Source organism: Trachypithecus francoisi, unplaced genomic scaffold (assembly GCF_009764315.1).
Source record: "Trachypithecus francoisi isolate TF-2019V2 unplaced genomic scaffold, Tfra_2.0 Lachesis_group20, whole genome shotgun sequence".
Lineage (NCBI taxonomy): Eukaryota > Metazoa > Chordata > Mammalia > Primates > Cercopithecidae > Trachypithecus > Trachypithecus francoisi.
Window position 1 is genome coordinate 18,413,113 of NW_022681466.1, and position 25,230 is coordinate 18,438,342.

At 50.6% G+C, this 25,230-nt stretch overlaps 1 protein-coding gene across 4 annotated transcripts in view; it reads left to right on the top strand.

Annotated features, from left to right (window-relative positions):
• The window catches only part of ACLY (ATP citrate lyase), a 54,023-nt gene that overhangs the window by 12,190 nt on the left and 16,603 nt on the right, over positions 1-25,230 (top strand). For 2 of the 4 annotated variants that reach the window (XM_033183015.1, XM_033183013.1), the window contains exons 7-18: positions 269-399; positions 1,201-1,319; positions 2,191-2,327; positions 3,081-3,142; positions 7,015-7,132; positions 10,075-10,229; positions 11,007-11,097; positions 12,194-12,223; positions 15,640-15,781; positions 16,358-16,526; positions 21,563-21,667; positions 23,581-23,777. In XM_033183015.1, the coding sequence (XP_033038906.1) occupies positions 269-399; positions 1,201-1,319; positions 2,191-2,327; positions 3,081-3,142; positions 7,015-7,132; positions 10,075-10,229; positions 11,007-11,097; positions 12,194-12,223; positions 15,640-15,781; positions 16,358-16,526; positions 21,563-21,667; positions 23,581-23,777 (1,456 nt within the window). The remainder of the gene's footprint in view (positions 1-268; positions 400-1,200; positions 1,320-2,190; positions 2,328-3,080; positions 3,143-7,014; positions 7,133-10,074; positions 10,230-11,006; positions 11,098-12,193; positions 12,224-15,639; positions 15,782-16,357; positions 16,527-21,562; positions 21,668-23,580; positions 23,778-25,230) is intronic. The other 2 variants (XM_033183014.1, XM_033183016.1) reach the window with 1 other exon arrangement.

Below are 25,230 nucleotides of genomic sequence, written 5' to 3' on the forward strand. Positions count from 1 at the left end.
TTTGAAAATTGCTGTGGCAACTAATACAGACCTCCATGTCCCATTACCTGTAGGTTAGGGAGAGGGTAATGGCCTTGTAGAATTTGTTTTGCCTTTAATGGGAAGAAGCTCTGTCTCCATAAGGGCCACTCTGGTTTCTTATTGAGCTTAGAGAGTTCTGAGGCCTGAATGGGCCACCATGGGAGCGGTGTTTGTGGAGGGGTTGGAGGTTGGTGGTCGTCTCTACCCAGAGCTGGTGTCTGATGATTGCCTCTGCTCCCCCTTGAAGTAGTGACCAAAGATGGAGTCTATGTCCTTGACTTGGCGGCCAAAGTGGACGCCACTGCCGACTACATCTGCAAAGTGAAGTGGGGTGACATCGAGTTCCCTCCCCCCTTCGGGCGGGAGGCATATCCAGAGGTAAGGCTGGTTTAGAGAGGAGATGGGGACTAGGGGGAGGGCGGTGGGGAGGTGACTCATCTCTGATGTGCATTTGGCCCCCCTTTATGAGCTGTTTATTTGGCAGGGAAAGGAAGACCGAGAAGCATTTAATTTTCTTAAAACCCCAGTGGGGTGGGGGTGGGAGTGAGCCAAGCCTCTGAATCCCAGCCAGAAATCCTTTTAGATTTCTCTCTCAATCAGCCTCCCTCGACTCTTCACTTGATTTGTTGCCTCTCCGTGATTCCAAGTGGCTCCCCCTCATCCTGACGGAAGGTCATTCTCTCGGCCTCTCACTGAGAGTTTTAATTGCTCTTTCCCACTCTGTCCTCTGAGAAGTCTTCACAGCAGGGTTGGACTTTCTGGGAAGTACCCCAGGCCCAGGGAAGAGGCCGGGCTGGGAGACAGTCTGGCCTGGGGAGTCCTGGGGTGGTGGGGCACGTGTGAGGGGCCGGGCAGGCAGCTGCTGGGGTGAGGTCACGGTTAAGCAGAGGGACATGGTGAGACTCAGGACTTAGGCAGAGGGCCAAGGACTTGACATCAGGGAAGGGAGATGGGAAGTGTGTCCCCAGGCAGTGACTGTGACTAAGGGTGGTTTTGGTACTTGGAGACGTCATCAAGTGTCTTCAAGGCATGTGGGGTCCTGCATAGCCCCTTCCCACCCCATTAAGGTGATTAGTGACCTCTTCGTGTGCCTCCAGGGAAAGCGGGGAGAGGTCCTAGGATCTAGGACCTGGTAAAGGGGGCACCCCAAGGGCCTACCTGTTGCTGTCTGGTCCCCAGGAAGCCTACATTGCAGACCTAGATGCCAAAAGTGGGGCAAGCCTGAAGCTGACCTTGCTGAACCCCAAGGGGAGGATCTGGACCATGGTGGCCGGGGGTGGCGCCTCTGTCGTGTACAGGTGACTGAAGGGGGTTGCTGAAGGGATGCCAGCCCAGCTACCCAGCATCCACATGTGTGTGGCCTGGGTGGGTGGGGTCCTGCCACTTTGGTGTGGGAATTTGGGGCAGAGGAAAGCAGTGGCGTCCCAGAGGGCTTCGAGGGATGTTGGCGAGGGCCTGCCCTGCTCTCAGTGTCTCCTATAACTTTCTTTTTTGTGTCAAAATGAAGCTGTTTTGAGTTTTAATTGTGAAAACTGTGTGCTCCATACAAAGGTACAGCAAATATAGAAAACGAGCTAGAAAGTGAAAGTTGCCTGGCCATTTCCCCATCCCCTCCCTGGCCAGATCACCCCAGTTAGCAAGTTACTGTATGTCCTGTCAAGCATATATAATTATTTATACTCTTTGCTTTATAGAAATATTAGGATCATATTCTACACCCTTTACAATAATTGGCAGTTTTTTCACTTTAAGCATGGTAGACACCTGCTCATTTCTATATGTGCAATCTGCCATTCCCTTCAGTGTGTGACTGGCACTGTTTCCTCTGGCTGCAGCACACCTCTTGGGCACCCGTCAGGGACTCCTCGGTGTGTGATTTTTCTTGTCTTTGTGTTAGGGGGTGCTCATTGTTCATTTTACCTGCCATTGTCTGTCCAGGGCTCCTCAGTGCCCTAGGGCTGGCAGAGCACACTGCCCAGGAGAGTCTGATGTAGCACTGTTAACCTGCAGGCCAGACTTGCATGGGAGCTGGGGGCTGGAGGCCCAAGAGGCCAGTTCCACAGGCTAACTCCAGTGTTTTGAGGGATCCGTGTGTCCTCCCAGGCACCAGGCTGCCACCCCCTGCCCCAAGTATGAGAGCCATCACTGACTTCTGTGTCTCCTTGGCAGCGATACCATCTGTGATCTAGGGGGTGTCAACGAGCTGGCAAACTATGGGGAGTACTCGGGCGCCCCCAGCGAGCAGCAGACCTATGACTATGCCAAGACTATCCTCTCCCTCATGACCCGAGAGAAGCACCCAGACGGTGAGATATGCGCACGCCTGCACGCACGTGCGCACACACACACAGCCCTGTCCCCCCTTCCCCAGCACAGCCCAGCGTGCTGCAATGGGACAGCTTCGTCCGAGGAGTCACCAAGGCTGTGTGTGGTCCTGGTCCTTTGCAACTTGATGCTAATCATTGAACTTTGGTTCTTGGTTTCTCTGACTGCATCGAGGGTAGGGACCACATCTATCACTGGGAGGGGACTGAGAGGGCAAGAGGTGATGTGTGATAAAACCCTACAAACAAGTGCAGGGGAGGAGGTGGCTGTGGCATGTGTCTGCTACAATTGCAGTAAACTCAGTTAATCCGATTGCCATAAACTCTGATTGCAATAAACTCAGTGACCTTATATTACCTGGCCTCTGTGATTCTTAGTGCCCCTTTGCCACCTGTGTTTTGGGTCTCTGCAAACCAGTTCCTCTTCCCTTGAACCAGAGAGAGAGAGATTCCCTCCAGAGATATCTAGAAACCAACCTGGATTTTTGAATGTCGGTTAGGAGTTATGTAGTGCTCCTATGGGTTTGTTCTGACCCGTCTGGTGGCATAGGTAATGGAGAGTTGAGCTGATAAAGTGGAATGTCTGGAGAGACTGTCCTGCTCACTCCCTAATACCTCCTGGCAGATGGGGGACGCTCATTCAGGGGAACAAGAACTTCCTCAGTTGGATTGTTGGGAGGATGCTCAAGTCTACCTCTGTAACCATTTTTGATTTCTCTCTCACTCCAAATCCAGGCAAGATCCTCATCATTGGCGGCAGCATTGCAAACTTCACCAACGTAGCTGCTACATTCAAGGTAACAGCTACAGCAGTTTCTGGGGAAAGTGGTTTGGGGAAAGCAGGGAAGGGGCCTTGAAAGCAGAGTTTGAGCCAGAGCCAAGTTACCGTGAGTTCCCAGGTCAGGTAGGGGACTCTTGCCCCATGGTCTCTTAAGTGGGTGGAGAAGACACTGGGACAGGAGCTGCGCATCTGACGCTGTGTGTCTCTGGGCAAGCAGCTGCCAGGCTGGACCATAACTCTTCCCACCTGAAGGATGGGAGGCAAATTTCTGCATTCTTCCTTCCCAGGACCAATGCTTTGGAGCACTGGCTCAATCCATCCATCCTTCCTTCCTTCCTTCCTTCCTTCCTTCCTTCCTTCCTTCCTTCCTTCCTTCCTTCCTTCCTTCCTTCCTTCCTTCCTTCCTTCCTTCCTTCCTTCCTTCCTTCCCTTCCTCCTTCCTTCCTTCCTTTCCTCCTTTGTTTTCCTTTGCTTGCTTTCTTTTCTTTTTTTTTTTTTTTTTTTTTTGAGACGGAGTCTCGCTCTGCCGCCCAGGCTGGAGTGCTGTGCCGGAACTCAGCTCACTGCAAGCTCCGCCTCCTGGTTTAAGCCATTCTCCTGCCTCAGCCTCCGAGTTGCTGGGACTACAGGCGCCCGTCACTGCGCCCGGCTTGTTTTTTGTATTTTTAGTAGAGACGGGGTTCACCATGTTAACCAGGATGGTCTCGATCTCCTGACCTCGTGATCCGCCCGTCTCGGCCTCCCGAAGTGCTGGGATTACAGGCTTGAGCCACCGCGCCCGGCCTGCTTTCTTTTCTTTTCTTTTTTCTTTTTTCCCTTCCTTCCTTCCTTCCTTCCTTCCTTCTTTCCCTTTCTTTCTTTCTTTCTTTCTTTCTTTCTTTCTTTCCTTTCTTTCTTTCTTTCCCTCTCTCTCCTGCTCTCTCTCCCTCTTTCCCCCCTCTGTCCTTCTCCCTCTCCCCCCCCCTGTCCTTCTCCCTCTCCCCCTCCCCTTTCAAGTTTCACTCTTGTTGTCAAGGCTGGAGTGCAATGGCACAATCTCAGCTCACTACAACCTCTGCCTTCTGGGTTCAAGTGATTCTCCTGCCTCAACCTCCTGAGTAGCTGGGATTACAGACACCCACCACGATGCCCAGCTAATTTTTGTATTTTTAGTGGAGAGGGGGTTTCACCATATTGGCTAGGCTAGTCTCGAACTCTTGACCTCAGGTGATCCACCCGCCTTAGCCTCCCAAAGTGCTGGTATTACAGATGTGAACCACCATGCCCAACCGACCGATCCTCCTTACTTTCAACAGTCTTGTGAGACTATGGTTTCTCTGCATCTCCTTGGTCTTTTTTTTTTTGAGATGGAGTCTCGCTCTGTCGCCCAGGCTGGAGTGTAATGGCACAATCTCGGCTCACTGCAACCTCCGCCCCCCAGGTTCACGCTGGGACTACAGGTGCCCGCCACCACACCCGGCTAATTTTTTTTGTATTTTTAGTAGAGATGAGGTTTCACCGTGTTAGCCAGGATGGTCTTGACCTCCTGACCTCATGATCTGCCTGCCTCGGCCTCCCAAAGTGCTGGGATTATAGGCATGAGCCACTGCGCCTGGCCATCCTGTTCTTATATCTCAGTCATGAGCCCTTTTTCCAAAAGATCGGAATGAAGAAAGTGCTTTGATGATCTGGGGCTCCTCTCGTCCTACCAGGGTCTTCTCAGCCTGGGTGCCTATTCACGGGTCAGGGCTGTGTTTGCACATGCTTTAAAAGCACATGTGACTGCTGTCAACAAGGATGACAGAGCTAATGTGTCTCAAGAGTCATCCCTTTCAAGATAGCCACCCAAGGAGGCCCTTTATTAATATTCCATACTGTCAGATGCTCAGTGAGTATATTCAAAAGAATGTGCCACATCTGGTGGATCCATGTGAGTTTTGAGAATAATGACTAGTAAGTGTCAAACTTGAAAGTCTGAGACCTCAAGAAGTGAAGGGCTGGGCGTAGTGGCTCATAACTATAATTCTAGCACTTTGAGAGGCTGAGGCAGGAGGATCACTTGAGCTCAGAAGTTCAAGACAAGGCTGGGCAATATAATGAGACCTCATCTCTACTAAAATTCAAAAAAATTAGTGGGCTGAGCTAGGAGGATCACTTGAGCCCAGGAGGTCGAGGCTGCAGTGAGCCGTGATCGTGCCACTGTGCTTCAGCCTGGGCAACCATGAGACCCTGTCTCAAAAAATAAATAAAATGTGGGACCAGACCCCATCAGTCCTGCCAAAAACAGGGTGTCCATAACTGGACCTGATTTAACAGACAAATCTGGGACAGGGGAGCCTCAGCAGCTTTGATTTAACTTCGGAGCTGCCCTGCACTGATCCTTGGTTAGGGCACTTGGTTTGGAGCAGGTACTGTACATGGAGCTTTGTGTGAAATGCCTTGGGTAACAGAAGTCAGACTCCAGGCTCAAAATCTAGCCTCTGTTTTGAGAAACATAACTGGACACACCTTTCCACCCTCTCATTTTTCCAAAGTGGATATCCATTGTAAGAATTGTTCTTACACCGTGCTGGGCGCGGTGGTTCACACTTGTAATTCAGCACTTTGGGAGGCCGAGGTGGATGGATCACCTGAGGTCAGGAGTTTGAGATTAGCCTGACCAATATGGTGAAACCTCATCTCTACTAAAAATAAAAAAAATTAGCCTGATATGGTGGCAGGCGTCTGTAGTCCCAGCTACTCGGGAGGCTGAGACAGGAGAATCGCTTGAACCTGGGAGGCACAGGTTGCAGTGAGCCAAGCTCGCACCACTGCACTCCAGCCCGGGTGACAGAGCGAGAATTTGTCTCAAAAAAAAAAAAAAAGAACTGTTCCCGCACATCACTTAAGAAGCTTTTTTGTTTTTTGTTTTTTTTGTTTTTTGAGACGGAGTCTTGCTCTGTCGCTCGAGCTGGAGTGCAGTGGCCGGATCTCAGCTCACTGCAAGCTCCGCCTCCCAGGTTTATGCCATTCTCCTGCCTCAGCCTCCTGAGTAGCTGGGACTACAGGCGCCCGCGCCCGCCACCTCGCCGGGCTAGTTTTTTGTATTCTTTTTTTTTTTTTTTTTGAGGCGGAGTCTCGCTCTGTCACCCAGGCTGGAGTGCAGTGGCCGGATCTCGGCTCACTGCAAACTCCGCCTCCTGGGTTCACGCCATTCTCCTGCCTCAGCCTCCCGAGTAGCTGGGACTACAGGCACCCGCCACCTCGTTCAGCTAGTTTTTTGTATTTTTTTAGTAGAGACGGGGTTTCACTGTGTTAGCCAGGATGGTCTCGATCTCCTGACCTCGTGATCTGCCCGTCTCGGCCTCCCAAAGTGCTGGGATTACAGGCTTGAGCCACCACGCCCGGCCGTTTTTTGTATTCTTTAGTAGAGACGGGGTTTCACCGTGTTAGCCAGGATGGTCTTGATCTCCTGACCTTGTGATTTGCCCGTCTCGGCCTCCCAAAGTGCTGGGATTACAGGCTTGAGCCACTGCGCCCGGCCAAGAAGCTTTTGTAGGACGTTGACTATGTCTTAGTACCTCTGAGAACCCTTGCATAGAGCCCAACATAGATATCCCCACCAAAAAAAATGTAGTAGGAGGCAGTAATGACTGTAGACGGAACAAAAGAGAGACCAGCAAGGCCTTGCTGACGATGGAAGCCTGGAGCCTCCGTGACATTAAGGGGTGTCAATCCCGGGTACCCCACGTTCCCACCTCAGCAACATTCTGAGTGATCATATCCCAGGCCGTGGCTGTTTGTGCGTAGTCCCATGCTTCCTGGGGAGCAGCCCTTGTCACATACACCTGGTACATTTGTTTATTCTGGTTATAAATCATTGAGTTGTGGCTGCCTTGTTTTTAGTCACATGTCCCTTTGGGCTTCCAGGGCATCGTGAGAGCAATTCGAGATTACCAGGGCCCCCTGAAGGAGCACGAAGTAACAGTCTTTGTCCGAAGAGGTGGCCCCAACTATCAAGAGGGTTTACGGGTGATGGGGGAAGTCGGTAAGATGGGGACCTTTCTCTCCCCCTCGCCCTGAGTGTGGGTGACCTTCCTCTTTGGGATTCCTGATTCCTGAGCATCAGTCTTGGGCTCTTTCACTCTCTCTCCACTCCCCTTCCTGGGTATGCAGTTTGGGTTTCCATTCCCTGTCCCAACACAGAGTGCTGTCCTAAACTTTGGTGTGGTCAGGAAAGCATTTTCATTCAGCTCTACACTTAACAGATATTTATTAAAGACCACTCGCTCTGTGCTGGGCTTTGTGCTGGTGATGAGGGTTACAGCCACAAATGGACAGACAGCAAGCCTTCATGGAACAGAGGACGCAAACTGTGATGTCGGGGTGCCGAGTGCCAGGAAGGAAAACAAAGCAGGGAAAGGGAGAATGCGTGTGGGAGGGGCCAGGGCAACCTTCAACAGGGGGATCAGAAAATGCTTGATCAAACTTGATCAAGGCTGGGCATGGTGGCTCACATACTTTGGGAGGCCGAAGCGGGAGGATCGCTTGAGCTCAGGAGTTCAAGACCAGTCTGGGCAACATGGCAAGACCCCGCCTCTACAAAAAAAAAGTACAAAAATTAGCTGATTATGGTGACATACCTGTAGTCCCAGCTACTTGGGAGACTGAGGTGGGAGGATCACCTGAACCTGGGAGGTTGAGGCTGCAGTAAGCCATCATCATGCCACTATGCTTCAGCCTGGGTGACAGAGTGAGACCCTGTATCAAAAAAAAAAGAAAGAAAGAAAAGAAAGGAAAACTGACATTTGAGCAAAGACCTAGAATGAGGGAGCAGCACCATGGTGACTCTTGGAGAGGGAAGGACAAATTCCAATACCTGCAGTGGTAAGGGGCTGGGGCTGAGAGAGTGGCAGTGAGACACTACAGGTCACAGGAGGACTTGACCATCACTGTGAGATAGTAGGCACAAGAGGTGTTTAAGCAGAGGAACCACATATTTATTATTGTTGTTATTATTTTGAGACAGTGCCTTGCTTTGTCACCCAGGCTGGAGTGCAGTGGTACCATCATAGCTCATTGCAGCCTCGACCTTGTGGGCTCAAGTGATCCTCCCACCTCAACCTCCCAAGTATTGGGGACCACGGGTGCGCACCACCACGCCTGGATAATTAAAAAAAATTTGTTGTGAGATAGTGTCTCACTGTGTTGCCCAAGCTGATCTCAAACTCGTGGTCTCAAGTGATCCTCCTGGCTTTGCCTCCCAAAGTGCTAGGATTATAGATGTGAGCCACTACACCCAGCCAAGTGACACAATTTGACTTAGGTTTGAATTGAATAGGGTTAATTTCTTTTTCTTTTTCTCTGTCTCTCTCTCTCTTTTTTTTTTTTTTTTTTTTTTTTAATGAGACAGAGTTTCACTCTGTCGCCCAGGCTGGAGTCCAGTGGCATGATCTCTGCTCACTGCAAGCTCCGCCTCCCGGGTCCACGCCATTCTCCTGCCTCAGCCTCCCAAGTAGCTGGGACTACAGACACCTGCCAGCACGCCCATCTAATTTTTTTTTTTTTTTTTTTTAGTAGAGACCGGGTTTCACTGTGTTAGCCAGGATGGTCTCAATCTCTTGACCTCGTGATCCACCTGCCTTGGCCTCCCAAAGTGCTGGGATTACAGGCATTTTTTTTTTTTCTTCTGGAGACAGGGTCTCACTCTGTCACCCAGGCTAGAGTGTAGTGGTGTGATCACAGCTTACTGCAACCTCTGCCTCCCAGACTCAAGGGATCCTCCCACCTCAACCTCCTGAGTAGCTAGGACTACAGATGCACACCACAATAGATACAATTTTTGTACAAAAAATTAGCACATGCCTGGCTGATTTTTTTGTAGACGAACTTTTGCCCTGTTGCCCAGGCTGGTCTCGAACTCTTGGACTCAAGCGATCCAGCCGCCTAGGCCTCCTAAAGTGTTGGAATTACAGGTGTGAGCCTTTTGTTTTATTTTTCATAGAGCTGGTTCAAAGCTGAGGACCTGCTATGTGCAGTGGGGCCGGCGTGGGGACAGCACAGTGAAATTACCAAATCATGCTCTTAAAATTAGAACATTCCACAAATAAACAGTAGGAGAAGATGCTAGGAGTCTGTCTGTACAAGGAAGAGGGGAGTGTGGCATAGGAGAGAGTGACCATCAAGGTCAGAGGGGCCCTTTTTCAGGAGACGGCGCTTGGGTTGAGCTGGGAGACCAGAGAGCAGCCAGGGGAAGCTCCATGGAGAGTTCCATGCAGAGGGAGGAGCAGGGCCAGAGCCCTGGGGGAACGGGCTCAGGGTGTTTAGGAACGGAGACCAAGCACTGGTGGATGCATGTGATGAAGGCTAAGGAAAGCTGGAGAGCTGGGCTCCACGCTGCGGACCTGAGCAGGAGGAATATAGGCTCTGATAATTTAGTTACTTGAATCTTGCTATCTTGCCAGTAAATATATTTATTGTTTTTGTGTCTTTTTTTTTGGAGACAAAAGTCTCGCACTGTTGCCCAGCCTGGAGTGCAGTGGCGCGATCTCAGCTTGCTTTGCAACCTCTGCCTGCTAGTTTCAAGGGATCCTCCTGCCTGAGCCTCCGAGTAGCTGAGATTACAGGCGCACGCCACCACGCCTGGCTAATTTTTTGTGTTTTTGGTAGAGACAGGGTTTCACCACGTTGGCCCAGGTGGTCTCAAACTCCTGACCTCAAGTGATCTGCCAGCCTCGGCCTCCCAAAGTGCTGGGATTACAGGCGTGAGCCACTGCACCTGGCCTGTTTCTTGCTCTTGTTATCAGGAAGTGGCCTTTAGAAAGCTTTGTCTGGTGGTGAATTATGACAGCTGATTTGCCCTGGATATTGGTCTTGCACTAAATGCGCCAAACACTGATCATGGCTCTAAAAGGGCCTTTGCAGGATCACATGGACTTGGGCTCTTATCTGCAGACTTGAATTATGGATGTTTTTTTTCTTCCCTTACAGGGAAGACCACTGGGATCCCCATCCATGTCTTTGGCACGGAGACTCACATGACGGCCATTGTGGGCATGGCCCTGGGCCACCGGCCCATCCCCAACCAGCCACCCACGGCGGCCCACACTGCAAACTTCCTCCTCAATGCCAGCGGGAGCACATCGGTAGGTGCCAGCCTCCCCCAACCTTATGGGAAGGAACCATCTCATCTTTTCCACTAGAATACAGTCCTCCTCCGCTGTTCCCTGGGGGCATAGAGGAAATACAGTAGGAGTTAGTACATGGTTGGTTTCTGGATCTCTGCCAATTTTTTTCCTGCCCTGATCAAACTAGTATAATGGAAGAACCAAGGATTTTAAAATTGGAACCAAGTTCAAATTGTGGCCGGGCATGGTGGCTCACGCCTGTAATCCCAGCACTTTGGGAGGCCGAGGCTGGTGGATCACCTAAGGTCAAGAGTTCGAGACCAGCCTGGCCAACATGGTGAAACCGCGTCTCTACTAAAAATACAAAAATTAGCCGGATATGGTGGTACATGTCTGTAATCCCAGTTACTCGGGAGGCTCAGGCCTGAGAATCGCTTGAACCCGGGAGGCAGAGGTTGCAGTGAGCTGTGATGGCGCCATTGCACTCCAGCTCTGGGCAACAGAGCGAGAGTTAATCTGAAAAAGAAAAGAAAAACTTAAAAATTGTTACTCTCTTACTTTTTGCTGAGAGAGCAACCTTAGCCAGTATTTTGTCCACTCAGGGCCTCAGTTTGCTCATCTGTAACGTGGGATAATATTAATTCATATCTTAGAGGATTGTTAGTACTTTTGGAAGCAGCTTATAAAGAGCATTGCCATGCATAATTTTTATTAGTTTTCTTTGGGGCCTTTGAGGACCAGTGGCTTTTTTCCCAGCTGTGACTCTTACCTCTTATTCTCCTTGTCTCACCCCAGACGCCAGCCCCCAGCAGGACAGCATCTTTTTCTGAGTCCAGGGCCGATGAGGTGGCGCCTGCAAAGAAGGCCAAGCCTGCCATGCCACAAGGTAACTCCCTGAGGCTTCAGGCATGTTCCAGGGAGTGGCCTTTCGGTACCCTCTGTATCTCTCTCCCCTTTCCCTTTCCCCCCTGGGCTGGCAGAGGTGGATGAAAAGTGGTTTGGGTTTTGCAATGGGAGTGTGCCTGGGACGCGAGGATGGTATGACTTGAACCTCCCCTGTGGGCACTCCTGAGGCGGAGGACCCATGCTGTGCCTGGTCACCTCCATTCCCCCTATTCTCTTCTACCCCTGTTCTTATGGGGATGTGAACTGGACAGGGAGGCTGTGGAGGAGGTAGGGTTACAGAAATTCCAGGAAGTGGAGAATTCTCTGAGACTCTTCTCCCAAGTGGAGGGCAGACGCCGGGACCCCAGGATGACAGAGCCAGCTCCTACAACAGCAGTTCCCAGCCCACCCCCACCATCTTAGGGCCCTAACAGACATTCCCTCCTCTGAATCCCCAGCAGGAAAAACCCTTGCCTGTCAGCCCATCCGTATTTCAACTAATTTTTCTCTCCGTGTAGATGTGATTCCTGCCGGCCAGCCCTTGCAGCCAGCTCTACATAAGTGGTGTTAGTTACCCCTGGGCTGGTACACCTGTGCAGCCTCTTCCTGGGACACACTTTGCTTACGGCATTTTGGGAAATAGTGACACTGTCCCAAATCAGCATCTTTGTCCACAGCACAGGTCAACCCCATGCTGGCCAATCATCTCATAGTGTTTCGTGGAGACAAAAAGGGATTGGCATTAAGAGGGTGGGACCGCGCCAGCTGGAGAACCCAGAGTTCAAGTCATCCAGCTGTCCCTGCAGAGGGCCTGGGGGAGGCGCTGGTGTTGAGCACACCTGCCCAGCCTTCGTCCTCCTCCTACCCACTCTTTGCCCCTTTGGTCTTTGCTCTTTCTTGCTTCCATTCTGCTTATCAGTGCTTTCACCTCTTCTGCTGGCCTTACTCCGTTGTCCATTGCAGAACAGGAGAGGGATGGTGAGGGCTTTAACCCTGAAAGGCTTGTCCATGGGACCCTTCCCTGTTCCCACCCTCTCCCTCCAAAGCCTCCAGCCATCAGTGGATCACTCAGTTGCCTTGGTCATTTTCTTTGACAGATTCAGTCCCAAGTCCAAGATCCCTGCAAGGTAGGATGCCCCCACCCTGCCCCCACTCCGCGTGTGGCTTTGTTAGCGGGTGACAGTTTAACCGTGTGCTCTGTTTCCCCTCCCCTGGTGGGTTGCAGTGTCGTCTGGTCTATTTTCTGTCCCTGCCTTGGTGTGGCCTGACCCCAAGTCCTAAGTCTTCGCTCTTCCTCCCCTCCTATCCCTGCTCAGTACACGCCCCACTCAGCGCTGTCCTCCCTGTGTGGCTGTTTCTGGCTCCAGACTTGGGAGGGGGTAGAGACTTTGGAAGGAGCAAGAGCCAGACCCACAGCCCTGGAGAGTGGAGTGGTGTCAAGGAGAGAGTGTCGCCTGGGAAGGAGGGAGCCATCCAACTGAATGGGGAGTGGCAGACAGCCGTGGGTGTCTGTCGCTGCTGGGTGCAGAAGGGGAGCCACAGGTCACCCCTGCTTCTCATTTACATCTCCTGATGTCATTTTCTCACCTTTCCTGCCTCAGCTTCACCACTGCCAGCTTCATTCTCAAGCTCCAGGGACCAGTTTATCTTTTTCTGGGGGTTGTGGAGGAACAAGAGAGGTGGAGAAGGAGGTAGACAGAAGCGCAGAAGGGTGTGCATCTAGAGACTGGGTAACTGGAAGGGGTATGAGCATTGTCTGGCGTATGAGGTCACATTTTATAGTGGACACTTCTGTGCATGTGCATTCACCCACTGGCCTAGCTGAGTGGGTTAATTAGTTCATAGCATCAGAGCTTCCATTTAACTTTGACATTCACAGCCGTGGAGGCAGGGAAGTCTTTTGTTGTCCCCTTGCTAAGGGATGGGGGAGGAGTAATTGGCAGGGTTGATAACCAGCTGGAAAGGCCCGGAATGCAGCCCTCTGGCCACCTGGCTTTAATCCTGATGTTTTTGTCTCTGGAAAAATTAAGAGCAGAGTTAGCCCAGTGTGGAAAGAACAGGGACCGGCCCTGGTTCTCCAGGAACTCTCTGTGCTCTGAAGGGGAGGAAGGTTATGAGGAGGGGGTTATCCTTGTTCCTTTCTGGAGTGTGAGAAATAAAAGGAGGGTGCGTCAGGGAGGGAGAGCAGATGATGGCTGAGCGAGCCCTCCCCTCAGTGAGGCCAGAGGAGGCCTGGTGTAGGGGGCATAGCCCCCGGCGCAGAGGTTCTCTCGGGCCTCTCTGCTGCTGGTAAGCTGAGGATACACCCTTCAGCTTTGGTTTCTCTGAGCTTGAGGAAGGGCCACTTCACCTCCGCCGTTTCCTGCTGGAGATGCTGGTAGGTTTGTGGATTCCAGGCTTTGTCTTGATTTCTGTAGCTGGCAGGGTAGATAGATCAGAGGCATGTGCACGTGCATCACCTGTCGGGGGTGACATGATGCAGGCTTCCCCTGAGGATGGCGGGTCATGAACTCACGCTTATATTCTCCCTCCTCACTTTCACAATTGAGCTGCATTTTAAGTGATTATGTAATCCTGGCTCTGATGCTGGATAACCTCGGACCTCAGTCATTTGGCATCTCTGGGCTTCAGTTTCCTGGGACTGGGAAGTGGGGGAACTGGATTAGGTGGCTTCCCTTGTTCTGTGATCTCATGTCTCAGCAGAACCCAGGTGGGTTTAGGTGACAGTAAATTCCAGGTATTTGCAGCATCAGGAAACTTCTGCCATGAGAAGCTCAAGGCTGTGATGGGAGGCAGGCCTGTACAGGGATTTAATGAGACCATGAACTTGGTTAGCCAAGCCTGCTCTAGTACGGTAGGTTAATTAATACCAGATGCCACTGGGCTAGATGCATCATTCTCCCTAGGGGAGCTCAGAAACTCCCTGAGGGCTGCTTTCCTCCTCTAGGACTTGCAGGGACCCAGAGGGGAAGGTCAGCTGCCTGAAGTGTGGTAAAAGTCCTTTCCCTTTAGGCTAAGGACTGCACTTTTTTTTGTTGTTAAATATACTTGCATTGAAATCTTCTTTTGTAAAATTTTTGTGAGTACATACTAGGGGTGCATGAGATATTTTGGTACAGGTGTGCAATGCGTAATAATCACATCATGGAAGGTTTTTTTGTTTTGTTTTGTTTTGTTTTTGAGGTGGGGTCTTACTATGCTGCAGAGGCTGGTTTCGAATTCCTGGGCTCAAGTGATCCTCCCACCTCAGTCTCCTAAGTAGCTAGGACTCAAGCGTGCACCACTAGGCCCATCTAGAGAACTGTATTTCTGCCAGCTCCTTTTGTTCCCTTACCTTTTGTTTTGTTTTGTTTTGTTTTTTTGAGACAGGGCTCACTCTGTGGCCCAAGTTGGAGTGCAGTGGTGCAATCTTGGCTCGCTGCAACCTCCACCTGCTTGGTTCAAGTGATTGTGTGTTGGTTTCCCAAGAAGCTGGGATTACAGGCACATGCCACCACACAAATTTTTTTTTTTTTTTTGAGATGGAGTCCCGGGCTGGAGTGCAGTGGCGCGATCTCGGCTCACAGCAACCTCTGCCTTCCGGGTTCAAGCGATTCTCCCTGCCTCAGCCTGGGATTACAGGCGCCCACCACTACATCCAGCTAATTTTTGTATTTTTATTACAGACAGGGTTTCACCATGTTGGCCAGGCTGGTCTTGAACTCTTGAGCTCAAGTGATCTACCGGTCTCAGCCTCCCAAAGTGCTGGAATTACAGGCGTGAGCCACTGCACCTGGCCTGCGCCTTACCTCTTAAGTGCCCACTGGAGGGTCTGTCCAAGAGCACTGTCCTGAGCAGGAAAGAGCCACCTGGTAGAAGGGAGAAGGACAGGAAAAACAGGAAGGCAGATTGAGGGCGCTGGCCCTGTGTAACTAGCTTGCTGCTCCTGCCTTGTGCAGAGCCCTGGCAGGAACCTCAGTTAGCGATAAGGCTGCTGTGTCCTCAGCCCCGGCTGCAGCAAACCTCTTCGTTGGACCTACACTGACCTAGAATTAATGCTGATTCAAACCCTAACTGGAGCTGGTTTTATGTCCAGATTTACAGGGTGGTAAGCATTGTTGGGACATCATTTGTAAGTCCTGAGCCCACCGAAATTGGGAGAGCTAAAAATTTTTTTCCAATTACTTTGAAAATAATGTGTCAGGACCTCATTTGCATATAACCTGATGACACACCTTGCCTGGGAGATGAAGCAGGTCCTGTAGGAATTCTCCTGAGCATTTTTGACTGTGGGCCCTTCTTTCTCTGTTCTTTGCAGAGCTGCTTCCCAGATAGGCAGGCCCTCTTAGCTTGGTTTGTTCTTCCTGCCACCTTCATCCAAAAAAATCGAGGCACCTCCTCCCCAAGTTCTCAGAATTCTGTCCTCTTGACATTCCTTTACGGTTGTGATGAGGCATCACCCTGGGGACATGGGGCGTGGAGGGGTCTGGCAGGCAGCCCTGGCCCCTGCAGGTCTCCGGGGGGTATGTGTTCTGGGTGCACTCTCTGTGTCTTTGCCCACCAGGAAAGAGCACCACCCTCTTCAGCCGCCACACCAAGGCCATTGTGTGGGGCATGCAGACCCGGGCCGTGCAAGGCATGCTGGACTTTGACTATGTCTGCTCCCGAGATGAGCCCTCAGTGGCTGCCATGGTCTACCCTTTCACGTGAGTTACCCCATGGTGGGAAGTATCTCCTTCCTCTGCTAAGACAAAGCTTGGGGCTGGGCACAGTGGCTCATGCCTGTAATCCTAGCACTTTGGGAGGTCGAAGTGGGAGAATTGCTTGAGCCCAGGAGTTTGAGACCAGCCCTTGGCAACATAGGGAGACCCCTATCTCTAGAGATAATTTAAAAATTAACCGGGTGTGGTGGTGTGCACCTGTAGTCCCAGCTACTTGGGAGGCTGAGGCAGGAGGATTGCCTGAGCCTTGGAGGTTGAGGTTGCAGTGAACTCTGATGATGCTACTGCCGCTCCAGCCTGGGTGACAGAGCAAGACCCTGTCTCAAAAAAAAAAAAAAAAGGCAGGGCATGGGGAGTCAGCGAGCTCATTCCCTTTGCTGGGGAAGGCTTTGCCCATCCTAGAGATAGGGGCAGTCAGTATTCCTTTGTCCCTTAGATGAAAATTCTTTGAGGGCAGAGACCAATGCCTTTTCTGCCTTCTAGGTGAAATTCCTCCCCTCAGCTTCCCCATCCCCAGTCCTGACAGGTTGAGGATGTCCTAATTCTTTTCCTTTCTCACAGTGGGGACCACAAGCAGAAGTTTTACTGGGGGCACAAGGAGATCCTGATCCCTGTCTTCAAGAACATGGCTGATGCCATGAGGAAGCACCCAGAAGTAGATGTGCTTATCAACTTTGCCTCTCTCCGCTCTGCCTATGACAGCACCATGGAGACCATGAACTATGCGCAGGTAGATCACTGGGTGGCCTCTGGGGGGTGGGGGGCGGAGACCATGAACTATGCATAGGTAGATCACTGGGTAGGCTCTGGGGGCGGGGGTTGGGGACCATGAACTATGTGCAGGTAGATCACTGGGCTCTAGGGGTTGGGGACATGAACTATGTGCAGGTAGATCACTGGACTGTGGGGGGTGGGGACATGAACTATGCACAGGTAGATCACTGGACTGTGGGGGGTGGGGACATGAACTATGCACAGGTAGATCACTGGGTGGGCTCCAGGGGGCAGGGGTGGGGACATGAACTATGCACAGGTAGATCACTGGGCTCTGGGGGTTGGGGACATGAACTGTTCGCAGGTAGATCACTGGGTGGGCTCTAGGAGGTGGGGATGGGGACCATGAACTATGCGTAGGTAGATCACTGGGTGGGCTCTGGGGCGGGGGGGTGGGGACGTGAACTATGCGCAGGTAGATCACTGGGTGGGCTCTGGGAGGTGGGGGTGGGGACCATGAACTATGCGTAGGTAGATCACTGGACTCTCGGGGGCAGAGGGTGGGGATGCAGGAACGGCTCCTGTATGATGTCCTGTCACTGCTGCCTGGGACAAAGGGCTGGGAATTTGGGAGTAGCCAGTGGTTTGGGTAGAAATGGTTGGAGACACGTGATCTTCAGAAGTCAGAATAGTGACCCAGGGCAGGTCAGTCTGGGCAGAGGCTGCTTACCTGGGCTTACAAAGAGGCTGCTCAGGCCTGGGACAGTGGCTCATGCCTGTAATCCTAGGACTTACAGGCATGAGGCAGGCAGAGGCAGGAAGATTGCCTGAAGCCAAGAGCTCAAGACCAGCCTAAGCAATAAAGCGAAACCCGTTCTCTACAAAAAGTTTAAAAATTAGTCCAGCCAGGCATGGTGACTCACACCTCTTAGTCTCAGCTACTCAGGAGGCTGAGGTAGGAGGATCGATTTATCACCCGGGAGTTCAATACTGCAGTTACCTATGATCATTCCATGGCACTCCAGGCTGAGTGGCAGAGCAAGACCCTGTCTTTAAAAACATTCAATAAAGTAAAATAAAATATACACTGAGCATGGTGGCTTGTGCCTGTTATTCCAGCACTTTGGGAGGTCAAGGCAAGAAGACTGCTTGAGCCCGGGAGGCCAGTAAAGCAAGACCCTGTCCCTACAAAAAAAAAAAAAAATTAGCTGGACATGGTGGCATGTGCTGGCTGAGGCAGGATGATCACTTGAGCCCGGGAGGTCAAGGCTACAGTGAGTTGTGATCACACCACTGCACTTCAGCCTAGGCAACAGAGTGAGACTCTAAATAAATAAATAAATAAATAAATAAATGTTAAATAAATAAATGAGGCGGCTTAGGCTCCACCCCACCCCCACTATATCCTCTCTGTGCTATCCATAACTGGCTTGAAAACCGGGTGGATGCCGTGGCTTGTGTTTGTTGGAAGGCAGTGGTGGGGGGATTGTTTGAGGCTAGGGGTTCAAGACCAACTTGAACAACACAGCAAGACCTTGTCTCTACTTAAAAAGGATTAGCCAGGCATGGTGGCACTCACTAGTCCCAGCTGCTAGGGAGGCTAAGGTAGGAGGATCGCTTGAGCTCAGGAGGTTGAGGCTGCAGCGTGCTGTGATCATGCCCTTGCACTCCAGCCTGGGCAGCAGAGCAAGATCCAGATCCTGTCTCAAAAACAAAAAAACAAAAGCAAAAACAAATCAGGATTAAAGCACTTTATTTTATTTATTTATTTTTTGAGACAGGGCCTCGCTCTGTCACACAGCCTCCGCCTCCCAGGCTCAAGTGATTCTCGTGCCTCAGCCTCCCGAGTAGCTGGGATTACAGGCACACATGCCACTACACCTGGCTGTTTTTTTTTGGTTTTTTTTTTTTTTTTTTTGTAGAGATGGAGTTTCACCATGTTGGCCAAACTGGTCTCGAATTCCTGGCCTCAAGTGATCCACTCACCTTGGCCTCCCAAAGTGCTGGGATTACAGGAGTGAGCCACTGCACCCAGCCTATTTTAATTAATTTTTTTTTTTTTTTTTTTTTTTTTTTGAGGCGGAGTCTCGCTCTGTCGCCCGGACTGGAGTGCAGTGGCCAGATCTCAGCTCACTGCAAGCTCCGCCTCCCGGGTTTCCGCCATTCTCCTGCCTCAACCTCCCGAGTAGCTGGGACTACAGGCGCCCGCCACCTCGCCCAGCTAGTTTTTGTATTTTTAGTAGAGACGGGGTTTCACCGTATTAGCCAGGATGGTCTCGATTCCTGACCTCGTGATCCGCCCGTCTCGGCCTCCCAAAGTACTGGGATTAGAGGCTTGAGCCACCGCGCCTGGCCAATTAATTTTTTTTTTAATCAGTCAGCTTCCTAAGCCAGAGGAGGCCCAGAGAGACTCCAACATTTCATGATAAAAATATTATGTATTTATTATAGAACAGTTTCAGAATACTGGTAAATATTGTTTTGTTGAAAATAAACACTTGAGGTCCCATTTCAGAAAAACATGACTGCTGCTATGAGAGTATGTCCTTATATACACCTTTTTCTAGATTTGAGCAAAGGGAGTAATACTGTATGCCACTCCTATAATCTGCTTTCTTCAGTTGCTCTTTCCACATCAATAAGCATTTACTAGCAGCATCAGTTTTGCTTTTGCAAATCTTGTGATGGGCAATCTCGGATTAACATTTGCCTGTATCCTTAATTATTCCCTAAGCATAAATTTCTAGAAGTTGAACTACTGCATCAGAAGGTGCAGGTTTGGCCGGGCGCGGTGGCTCAAGCCTGTAATCCCAGCACTTTGGGAGGCCGAGACGGGCGGATCACGAGGTCAGGAGATCGAGACCATCCTGGCTAACACGGTGAAACCCCGTCTCTACTAAAAAATATAAAAAAACGAGCCGGGCGCAGTGGCGGGCGCCTGTAGTCCCAGCTACTCGGGAGGCTGAGGCAGGAGAATGGCGTGAACCCGGGAGGCGGAGCTTGCAGTGAGCTGAGATCTGGCCACTGCACTCCAGCCTGGGCGACAGAGCGAGACTCCGTCTCAAAAAAAAAAAAAAAAAAAAAAAAAAAAGAGGTGCAGGTTTGAGGCTGGGTACGGTGGCTCACACCTGGAATCCCAGGACTTTGGGAGGCCAACGTGGGTGGATCATTTGAGGTCAGGAGTTCGAGACCAGCCTAGCCACTGTCTCTACTAAAAATAAAAAAAATAGCCAGGTATGGTGGCGGGCACCTGTAGTGCCAGCTACTTGGGACACTGAGGCAGGAGAGTGACTTGAATCTGGGAGGTGGAAGTTGCAGTGAGCCAAGGTTGTGCTATTGTACTCCAGCCTAGGCAACAAGAGTGAGACTCCATCTCAAAAATAAGTAAATAAAATTAGGATATTGATTATTTTGTTGAAAATTATCACCTGATCCCAGACTGGCTTGAGTTTATGACCGAAGAACATAAAATTGTTTTGATATCTAGAGGAAGTGAAAAAGAAAACACATTTGTTGAAATGGAGTCTCTCTCCGTCACCCAAGCTAGAGTGAGTACAGTGGGGTGATCTCAGTTCACTGCAACCTCCACCTCCCGGGTTCAAGCAGTTCTCCTGTCTCAGCCTCCCAAGTAGCTGATACTACAGGCGCCTGCCACCATGCCTGGCTAATTTTTGTATTTTCAATAGAGATGGGGTTTCACCTTTTTGGTCAGGCTGGTTTCAAACTCTAGACCTCAGGTGATCCACCCGCCTGGGCCTCCCAAAGTGTTGGGATTACAGGCGTGAGCCACCGCGCCTGGCTGCTACTTCTTTGGTCTAGGTCAGAGGTTGGCAAATTGCAGCCCAAGGCAAAACCCAGCACATCACCTAGTTTAAGGGTTGTTTTTTGTTTGTGCTTTGAGATGGAATTTTGCTCTCGTTGCCCAGGCTGGAGTGCAGTGGTGCGATCTCGGCTCACCGCAACCTCTGCCTCCCAGGTTCAAGCGATTCTGCTGCCTCAGCCTCCTGAGTAGCTGGGATTACAGGCATGCACCACTATGCCCAGCTAATGGGTCTCCCCGTGTTGCCCAGGCTGGCCTTGAACTGTTGGGCTCAAGGAATCCACCTGCCTTAGACTCCCAAAGTGCTGGGATTACAGGCATGAGCCACTCCACCTGGCCCCTACAATACTATCTTGACCCTTTATAGAAGTTTGCTGGCCCTGGTTTAGAGCCAAAGAGAGGTGATTCCTGGATCTGTCCCATGCCCCTCCCACCCCGTCTCTGGGCTGAGTGTAGAAGCAGCTCATTTCTCTTAAACGCTGACCCTGTCCTGTGGGGATGGTGACAAGACTCGGAGGGTACCATGGAGAAAAGCCTTAGATAGCTGCTTTATGAGCAGGCACAGGAACAGGTGGACAACAGGAGGTTGTGAGCTTTTGGGCGAGAATGAACGTAGCTGCTATGACTGTAGCAGGGATTCCGAAATACCTGCCTCTGTTGGGTGGGTCACTACGGTGTTAGCTAGTGGAGATCAGTTTCGGCTATCCACCACCTGTGTTTTCAGGAGATGGTTAGAGTGATCAGGAGCAGAGGCCTGTGGGAAAAATGAGATGCATATTGGTTTTGTTTTTTTGTTTTGTTTTGTTTTTGTTTTTGAGATGGAGTCTCTCTCTCTGGTGCCCAGGCTGGAGTGCAGTGGTGCCATCTCAGCTCACTGCAACCTCCACCTCCCGGGCTCAAGCGATTCTCCTGCCTCAGCCTCCCTAGTAGTTGGGATTACAGGCACACACCACCATGCCCAGCTAATTTTTGTATTTTTAGTAGAGACGGGGTTTTGCCATGTTGGCCAGGCTGGTCTTGAACTCCTGACCTTAGAAGATCCACCCTCCTCGGTCTCCCAAAGTGCTGGGATTACAAACATGAGCCACCGCGCCCGACTGACATGCATATTGTTATATTCTTGGACCCTGGAAGGGAACATGGGGAATGGGAGGTGGGCCCTTGAACGGTGCTATCTTATTGCCCTTTCTGAGGCAGAAAATTAACGGGAAGGGACTCTTGTCATCCTCTAGATCCGGACCATCGCCATCATAGCCGAAGGCATCCCTGAGGCCCTCACGAGAAAGCTGATCAAGAAGGCGGACCAGAAGGGAGTAACCATCATCGGACCTGCCACTGTGAGCTTCCTGTCCGGAAAGCCTTTTACGTTCGATGCTATCTTATGAAGTTCAATGCCCTTAGGAAGTTTACTTTTTGATTCCTCTATCTCCCTCCTAGGTTGAGAAGGTTCTGGAAGTATTTGTTGAAAATCATTCTGTCCATTTTTAGCTTTTTTTTTGAGACAGAGTCTCACTGCAACGCCTAGGCTGGAGTGCAATGGCGTGATCTTGGCTCACTGCAGCCTCCGCTTCCGGGTTCAAGTGATTCTCCTGCCTCAGCCTCCCAAGTAGCTGGGATTACAGGCACCCGCCACCATACCCAGCTAAGTTTTGTGTTTTTAGTAGAGATGGGGTTTCACTGTATTGGTCAGGCTGGTCTCAAACTCCTGACATTGGGCGATCCACCCACCTCAGCCTCCCAAAGTGCTGGAATTACAGGTGTGGGCCAACGTGCCTGGCCCATTTTTAGATTTTTGTTTTTGTTTTTTTTTTGTTGTTTTTTGTTTTTTTTTTTTTTGAGATGGAGTCTCATTCTGTTGCCCAGGCTGGAGTGCAGTGGCATGATCTTAGCTCACTGCATCCTCTGCCTCCTGGGCAGTTATTTTTTTAAAGGACTCTCTCCCTAGTCCATATCACCTTTATGGTTTCAAGGAGCTAATGAGTAATTTTTTAGTATTTGTCTACCTTCATACAACCATAGCATAGTCTTTGCTAAAGCAAAGAATAAACTGCCTGATAGCCCAAAGTCTTCATATAAGAAAAAATTATTATTTTTGGGGGGGTAGCGGGGACAGTCTCACTCTGTTGCCCAGGCTAGAGTGCAGTGGTACAATCTTGGCTCACTGCAACTTCCACCTCCGGGGTTCACACAATTCCCCTACCTCAGCCTCCCGAGTAGCTGGGACTACAGGCGGCTGCCACCATGCCCGGCTAATTTTTGTATTTTTAGTAGAGGCGGGGTTTCACTATATTGGCCAGGCTGGTCTCGAACTCCTGACCTCAAATGATCCACCCCATCCACCTCTGCCTCCCAAAGTCCTGGAGTTACAGGCGTGAGCCACCGTGCTTGGCCTTTGTTTTTTGTTGTTGTTGTTTATTTGTTTGTTTTTCCTTTGAGATGGAGTCTTGCTCTGTTACCTAGGCTGGAGTGCAGTGGCACAATCTTGGCTCACTACGGCCTCTGCCTCCTTGGTTCAAGAAATTCTCCTGCCTCAGCCTCCCGAGGAGCTGGGACTACAGGTGTGAATTACCATGCCTGGCTAATTTTTGTATTTTTAGTAGAGACAGGGTTTCACCATGTTAGCCAGGCTGGTCTCAAACTCCCAACCTCAGGTAATCTGCCCCCTTCAGCCTCCAAAAGTGTTGGAATTGCAGGAGTGAGCCACCATGCCTGGCTGAAATTATTCTTTGAATTATGTTTTGTTTGTTTTTTTAAGAAGCAGGGTCTCACTGTGTTGCTGGAGTGCAGTGGCTTTTCACAGGTGCAGTTATAGCACACTTCAGCAGCCCTGAACTCCTAAGCTTGAGCAGTCTCCCTGCCTCAGCCTCCTGAGTAGCTGGGATTACAGAAGTGTTCCTCTACACCTGGCTTATTTTTACTTCTTACTGTATTAAAAAGTTGAAGCTAGTATTTATTTCCAAAGAGCTGAGATTACAGGCTTGAGCCACTGTGCCAGGCTGAGTATACGTATCTTAACCTGAATTAGTGAGCCATGTTTTACAAAGAAGGCTGTCTTTTGTTCTGTATAATGTCTCTTGAGAGAGAGGAGACTTTCCTAAGCGGGAAACCCAATGGGCAAGTGTGATTCCTCTTCGTCATTCTCTCCCCAGCCTGGCCAGAGAGGGCTGGGCAGTAATGCAGGGGCTTTGTGATTCTTTGTGGTGAATCTGGAAGTCACCTTCCTCCCTGATTGTGGTTTCTGCCCCCACAGGTTGGAGGCATCAAGCCTGGGTGCTTTAAGATTGGGAACACGGGTGGGATGCTGGACAACATCTTGGCCTCCAAATTGTACCGCCCAGGCAGCGTGGCCTATGTCTCACGTTCTGGAGGCATGTCCAACGAGCTCAACAATATCATCTCTCGGACCACGGATGGCGTCTATGAGGGTGTGGCCATTGGTGGGGACAGGTAATCACCTGGGAAGCCAAGGAGGGGCTTCCCACATTGAGAGCGGCAGGCTAGGAGGTGACACTGTGTCCTGCAGGCTGCTCGCTGCCCCTGAGTTCCAGGCCCACAGGAATGCTGCTGAAGTCTAAACAATGGGGCATCACTGCTCTTGTTTCAGGACTGACAGAGCATGAAATCGGAAAGCACAGAACAGGGCAATGTGCAGGAGAGGCGACTGGGCTTTGGGGATAATTTTGTTTGTTGTGATTGGCCACAGGGAGGCAGCAGAGTGCAGTGGTTAGGAGGACCAGTTCTGAAATCGGATTGAAGAGGTTCAAATCCCATTTTCCCTCTTTAGTAGGGGGTGGGTGGCAGGGGCCATCCTGGGAGCCGGTTACTTAACCTCTCTAGACCTCCATCAAATGGGTAAATAATACCCCCACCTCATGGGGTCACTGGAGGAATAAATGAGGTGTAATACATGGAAGTGTCTGAGCCAGGGCCTGCTCTCAGTAGGTGCTCAGTGAGTTTTTATGGTAGTTAATACTAGTATCCTCATTATTTTTGTTAGTGGGAACCCTGATCAGTAGGTCATGAATAGAGTATTATATCTTAGAGTAACGTCTGGCACTTAGTAAGTCCATAATAAATGTTCGCCATTATTGTTTATTATTCCTACTGTTACTACTGCTGTTGGGCTTAGAAACCAAAAGCTGTTGAGATAGAGTCACCTTGTCTGTCTGCCTGGCTCTACCACATGATTTCCGATAGGCTGCCTGGGTGAGGAAGAACTCTCACCAAGGTCTTTAGGGGTGTGGCCTGGGAATCCCCAGTCCTTGGGTACTGCCTGACCAAAGGCTCCGGGAATAAGTCTAGGAAATGCTGCTTGTTTAGATTGTCTTCTTAGATTTATAATGATCATATCAACAGACATGAAGAGGCCTAGAACAGTGGCTTATGCCTGTCATCCCAGCACTTTGGGAGGCTTAGGTAGGAGGATTGTTTCAGCCCAGAAATTCGAGACCAGCTGAGGCAACACAGTGAGACCCCCATCTCTACCAAAAAAAAGTTAGCCAGATGTGGTGGCATGTGCCAGTAGTGCCAGCTACTCTGGAGGCTGAGGCAGGAGGATCGCTTGAACCCGGGAGGCGGAGGTTGCAGTGCACGGGAGGCGGAGGTTGCAGTGCACCAAGATTGCACCACTATACTCAAGCCTGGGTGAAAGAGCAAGACTTCATCTCAAAAAGAAAGAAAATATGTGTGTGTTCTTAGATTTTTTTTTTTTTTTTTTAGACGATCAAAAAATTCAAGCGATCCTCCCGCCTCAGCCTCCCGAGTAGCTGGGACTGTACAAGTGCTCACCACCACACCTGGTTGATTTTTGTGTTTTTAGTAGAGACCTGGTTGATTTTTGTGTTTTTAGTAGAGACGGGGTTTCACCATGTTGGCCAGGCTGGTCTGGAACTCCTGACCT